Source organism: Nanorana parkeri, unplaced genomic scaffold (assembly GCF_000935625.1).
Source record: "Nanorana parkeri isolate BGI_ZX_2015 unplaced genomic scaffold, ASM93562v1 scaffold252, whole genome shotgun sequence".
Classification (NCBI taxonomy): Eukaryota; Metazoa; Chordata; class Amphibia; order Anura; family Dicroglossidae; genus Nanorana; species Nanorana parkeri.
The window spans coordinates 1,581,291-1,587,879 of NW_017306520.1; the positions used below are offsets into that span (position 1 = coordinate 1,581,291).

Here is a 6,589-nt window from a genome sequence, read left to right on the forward strand (position 1 = left end):
CTTTTATATAGCTTATAAAGTATGTATGTAGCTAAATTAGATATATGTAGAATAAACGTGTATCCTCCAGCCTTGTGAGAAACGATTTGACGCTTACATTTAAAACACTAGTTGTGGTGGGACAAACGCCCCTGTTAAAAAATGGACCAGTTGTTTTTAGCTAGGTGGGGATCGTTGACCTGTTTTTACTAGAAATGTTCATATCTTAGATACTGAATTATGCTGTATATGTTATATGATGTATTGCATATAAAAAAGGCTGTAAAGGAGGAGGTTATATGTTGTACTAGCTATGGCACGATAGCACATACTTGTATGTAGAGTGGTTAAAGATGAAGGAGGGATGACATAGTGATGTGTACATAGACAGACAAACACAGGTGTGTGACATGGTTGTGAGAACATGAAGAACCTTAGAAATCCCAGAAGCTTCTTAGCAGCAAGCCTAGCAAAAAGCCGACCTGTAATAAGGAAGTTCTAGCCATGTGTCAGGACCGTTTTGGGGTGGTTCTGGGAGCAGCACTTACCTGAAGAAGTCATTTTTACAGTAAAGCTTGCTTTCTCTGGAAAAACATTTCTCTGTTAAGGTGCATTTACATTCACAGCACTGAACGCACTTAACGTGCCAAGCCCTGTCCAAAACGTTCAACAAGAAGCGGTCCAGGATGGGCCTCTCGCATCCCGCACAGTGCACCATTGTCTTTGGTTGGCTGATATAGTGAGATCCGGGGATGGATCCAGGTGACAGGAACCCCAACACTCTCAGGCAGATGTGTAATAGAAATGTGACCGCCGTGTCGTCTCCCACTCTGGAAAGCAGACAGCCAAGGCTAGAGGGTGCAGCTTCTCCCACGATGGAAATCCCCAATTGCACGAGAGCAGAACACAAATCTGACAGCGATCAATTGGCTTGTGGATTCTGAGGTAGCTCAGTCAGTGATGAAAGTGCTTTCGCTTTCCAAAATAAATACCGGTGGTGGGCTTTCTTCTCTAATGCGCCAGCATCTCGTCAAATGTCAAAGGAAAGCCGCACACAACTCCCTGTTTTTGTTATGAAGGGGGGTGGTGGATTGCCTGTAGGTTCCGATCCACGAGGTGGTTCTGTTGCCTTTCTCAGTTCATTGCATGAAGGTAGCAGTTACCTAGCCCATTAAGGTTTCCAGATCTGGTCGTTGTTACAACGAGGTTTCCAGGCTGCTCTTGCTTTCGAACTCAAAGTCTGATCAAAGTCTTCCTTTTCTTCCTAATGCCAGATGAACATGATGGCAAGTGTTGAGATGTGGCACACAGAGCTGGCTCAGGTCTGATCCTACAGGTCTGTGAATGCTCCACTGACTGTCTCTTCCCATCTGAACTGTCTTCCCTGGACTGCATGTTCCCAGCTGCTGTAGAGCTAGCCTTATGGAGAAGTCAGTGACGAAACAGGAGGCAGCAGCCAATCAGCTCCTCGCAGTGCCCTTGTAAACCATTAACCACCACACCAAGCTCTAATAGTACTGTAAAACCATTTGTAGAAATAGGGAAAGCAACCCTTTGTCAAAACCTAGTGGTAATATCATATTTTCATTTTTTTATTTGGTAAGACATTCACTCTTTATTGAAGAGGTGGATCAAGCCCAGAACGGTAATGATATTTCAAGTGTGATAAGTGTACACGTTCCTTCCAGCGCAGACACTGATAAATCTGGTAGGTAGTATATGTATATATTTCCGCACGCATACAAATATCATAGGGGGGCAGGCTGGACAGTTTGGGGATTTTAGTTGGGAAAAAGATATGCACTTTAAAATGGCTGATGTACAGAGCTAGAAAGCTATCAGCAGGGTATTATATTTTTGTGGCTTATTTTTTGTGTTAAATTAGAATATTTGTATATTGAATAGAATATGTGTGTGTACCAATAACATTCCAAACATACCATCCCAAACATTTTTTACGCATTGTTTCATGAACCAATTTAGTACCATCATGTATTGAATGAAATATAAGGCATGTATGAAATATATAGAAGTTAATGCATACTTATGTGGCATTAATGAACTTTATATGTGTCACAATTTTACGGTGTTGATCTGAAGTTAATTATTTGAATTTGTTTTTATTCTAATGCTAAAACAAGCATCCCATGGTATAACGTGTGCTGTGTATGTATTCCTGGCTGCTTGTTGCCATTCATAGGAGAGTTATTGAATGGCATCTTTATATGCTAGATCATCTTTTAAAGAAAGTTGTTTTTATGGCAGCCGAGGGAGCTGATCGCTTTTTGGCTGTATTAAGAAGCGCTTGGCTTGGATGTATAATGAACAGTGTTGGCTGACTTCACAAATAAACATTTGCAAACAAACCTGGCTGTTTGTGTCTGACTGGCGAGTATCATCTAGGTGTTGATTGTTAATTAAACAACATCAGGGAGATGGGGCTTTGCAGCGGTAAAGCCATGATTTTCTTGTGATCGTACAATCGTTTGTAAATTGTTTGTTCCTGAAATGGACAAATTGCTTGTCAGGGATTAATGTAGATAGGAGAATATGGAAGTTCGCACTTCCAGCTGCTTACAATAGCTCAAGTATCCTACTTGATAATTGCACTTTATCTGAATCCCCTTTGGAGAAAGTTTGCTTGTAAAAAAAGAGTGGCAAAGGGGGTAGAGTGATCCCAAATCATGTAAATGATTGCATAGGACGGGAATGATCTAAGGATCGGCTATTGATGGCTCGCTATGGATTCCCCTGTGCGGTGTTTACATTTACAAGTCTGCATGGAGCAGGTTAAACATTGGCAGCTTTGCATCTACTTGTCAGGATGCTGGAGGAAACTAGTAATGGGTGTCTTTTTATTTGCTTGCTACAGGATGCTCCAAGGGTTCTCATGCTGGTGTATAGTTTATGATTTCAATGAAAACAATGGAAATGCTCATCCATACCTTTCTGTGGCTTCTTCAGGGTTCTTAGTAATATTCATTAGGTTAGGAAAGTCTGGCATTCTCCAGTGCCACTTCCCCCGTTCTTTGTCTTGCTATGGATGTCAACTGTGTCTTTCCCCACCAATGTCTCCTGTCGTGCCCCCTCAGCTGTTTGTTTGTATTCTCTGCTCGTTTATTGGTAAACGGTAAAAAATGAAATCAATACGGCAACCTTTCGCCCGCCCCCTCTGCCTCTCTGCATATGTGCTACTTCTCATGTAAAACAGAGGCTGGGATGTCTGGAGATGCCCTAGTCCTATAGAGCCCATAGGGCGACAGCTGTACGCTTCTGTCAAGGGACTCCTTCTTTTCACTGCAAGCCCCAGATGACATGTGTTGGTCAGGGATGAATAAGAGATAGGAGATGAGCATCTCGTGTTCAGCCCAATGCTTACTTCCCAATGTCTCTTTTCAAGGAGCTGCTTATTCTCTCTGCCATTCCGAAGATGCCTGCTGAATACAGAAAACTTCTTTTTTTTTTCTTCCCCCTCCTCTTCCTTCATCACCGATCAACTGCTTCTTTTCTGACCAATTCACTCAGAGGCCTTCTGAAAATCACCATCATTTGGAGTGTGCATCATATTAGAACTATACAAAATGCACAGTAACTGCAGTGCAAGGCTGCTAATAATAGCATTCACTTATTCGCTTATTAAAACTGATTTGCTCAACTAATTGAGTATCCTCCCTCAATAAATTGGGTGTAGATTCACTCTAATTATCCAGTTATTTGCAAAGCAAATTCTTATTTATTTTTTTCTGCACATGATTGGGTATTCAAAGAGTACCCTAAGATTTATGTAAAGATACACAAGTTCTTTAGTAAAAGATTCCACACTAAAAAAAAAAAAGACAGTTCTAAAGCAACTTGGCTGTGGTTGGTTGTTTCTGTGATATTTCGGGACAGGAAGTCATCTGTGTGGTGAGGAATATTACCCCCTGCTCTTACCTTGGCTCTATATGTTGATAGTGATCTCCTATTATAAAGTGTATGACATAAAGCAGTTTATGGAAATGTATAAAGTGATCCTTTGCTAAAGGATCAGAAGAGGACCTATTTTCCCTTATCAGCGCGGCACTCTAAATACACCACAGAGCACAGCCTTTCCTTTTGATCCCACATTTTGAAAGGGGAATTGATTTATTGTCAGGATTTCCTGGCAAGAAATTAGCCAGAAATTTTGGCCGGGTTTTCAGAAAGTCGGTGGCTTCCTGCTTTCACTGGAGCGTGTTATTAAACATGACTTTTAACGGCAATTACCTGCATGCTTTTTTAAGGTTTTCAGCCACCCCAGTTAAGAATTGATCAGCTATTACATTTATTATAGGAAGGGATTGGATACATTGGATACAGGTTCAGCGGACCATGCAGCCTGCATAAGATGGAATTCTTAACATTTGGATACAAGAGCTGGACAATACTAATCCTGCCTTGCCTACTGTTGTATAGGTAGACTTCTTGCAGAACTTTGAACCTACACGATTGGGAGGATATTGTACATCTCAACACGTTTTTCTTGTGATGGTGATGAGGATGATGGTGATGATGATGATATAGTGGCATCTGGAAGTATAGCCCCCAGCACATGAGCCAGCCAGCTTAGGCTGTTGGTATCCAGAGCAGTTGCCAAGGCACCCTCCGTGTGAAAACCCAGGATGAGGAGACAAGTGATAGCGGGGGAACACATGGCTATAGCCAGGGGGAAGCCACACAATTCAAACCCCAACATCAGCCCGGCGCCAAATCAGCCTCTAGGGACTTATCTAACTTGGAACAGATCCTTCCTGCCATGCCTACCTGGGTCTTTCCCAGGCACATAATATAGACATGATCTGATGTGCGTTCAGTGCAAGCTGCACCTGTCTCTGGAGATGGGTAGAGGCACTTCTTAAACTTCATAAGAACTTTCTCTGACATGCTTGCACATCGCCATCCCCTTATTATATTAAGTTGTACAACCATACCTTAGTAGATAATAGATAGATAGCTAGATTATAGAAGTTAAATAGATAGATTATACAAGTCAGATAGATAGATAGATATATAGATAGATAGATAGATAGATAGATAGATAGATAGATAGATAGATAGAAGGATAGATAGATAATAGAAGTATATATAAATAAATAGTTAATAGAAAGATAGATAGATGGATAGATAGATAGATAGATATTAGAAGTTAGATAAATAGATAAAAAGCTAAATAGATAATAGAAGGACAGATAGAAAGATAGATAGATAGATAGATAGATAGATAGATAGATAGATAGATGATAGCAACAGATGATAACAGAAAGACATATAGAGATAGACAGACAGATAGTAAGACAGATAGATAATAGATGTGTGTGTTTATTCAAGGGATTTTGCATTGATTAAAGTAATATAGGAGGGTGTACACAACACAAAATTCCATTCGAAAATCGTTTCTTCACTTGTAAGTGAATTCTGATTGGCTGCTGTGATGCTTTGCATCTTTTCATCGATCTTGCCATTACCTCGCCATATGAATGTGTCACAGAGATTGTATCTCCCTTTTTCAAAAATATGATACATTTTACAATTTGTGTATCACGCAGCCTGATATTGTGTCTAAATACTTATTATATGCTGGTTAATGCTACAGTTTTGTTGAAATAACAAACCAGGTTTAATCACCTAATCAGGTTTAATCAGAAGGCACTTCCTAGACCAGCAGAATTTGGAAATGAATTTTAGGCAGCTCTCAAGCTTCTAGAAATCATTCCATGATTGTACACATGACAGGTCCCCTTGTAGGAAAACCAGCACTTATTTAGAACACATACCTGGATCCGTTTCCACCCAGATCCAAGCAGCCAGAGAGTTGAAAAGTTCAAGTTGAAAGTTCCTCTCCATTGCTGTAGCGAGAGAGATTTTTCAACATTATAAATTGTGTTAACCTCGGCGATCCCAGGTTGCCCACTTGCAACTTGTACCTTTCTGATCTCTAGGCATGCAAGACTGCCAATGACACTTGGTAATAAAGTGAGAATTATTAGTAGCAAGCAGTAGGGCTTTGATCAGCTGCCTGAGACCTCAGCATCTCCAGCTCCAGTAATAAGGGGGGCAAGTACACATCGCCACTTCCTTACATTGTTTTACCTGACTAACTGATGACATTGATTCCACTTAAAGGACTAGTAAACCTAAATCAAAACCTGGCTTCACATAAAACAACAGCTAATAATAACATTCTCAAGCCTGTCTGTGAATGATGCACGTCTTGTAGAGAAAATTATATTCCTGACATTTATGTGTATATAGTTGCTGTCATGTGAGGCTCAAGGAGGCTTAAAGGTGACAGCCTCTTCTTTTTGTATAAGGTAACTAGATAGGAAGTCAGCTATGTTGGAAATGTTGCTGAAGCTAATAGCGTCAGATATCACTTTGATTATAGCAGGACGACTTTTCTAAAGGAGTCCAATTAACCTGCGTTCACTTAAATCATGAGCAAGGAAATAAAAAAAAAAAAAGAATTTCAGCACATGACTGGCTGCTGGAAGCAAATTAAACACAGTGGGCTAAGTGAAGAACATTTTAGTAAATCGCCTCTTCCAGGTTACTCAGTGACTGCTCATTTACAGGGAACTAGGATTAGTAAAAA

General features: G+C 40.4%; 1 protein-coding gene across 4 annotated transcripts in view; it reads right to left on the reverse strand.

Moving 5' to 3' along the window:
• Positions 1-3,018, reverse strand: part of LHX1 (LIM homeobox 1) — a 14,999-nt gene extending 11,981 nt beyond the window's left edge. For 3 of the 4 annotated variants that reach the window (XM_018556787.1, XM_018556785.1, XM_018556786.1), the window contains exon 1: positions 528-1,165. In XM_018556787.1, coding sequence (XP_018412289.1) covers positions 528-697 — 170 coding nt within the window. In that variant the 5' untranslated portion in view covers positions 698-1,165. Of the gene's footprint in view, positions 1-527; positions 1,166-2,924 lie in introns of those variants that run through there. The other variant, XM_018556788.1, reaches the window with a different exon arrangement.
• Positions 3,019-6,589: the final 3,571 nt, after the last annotated feature.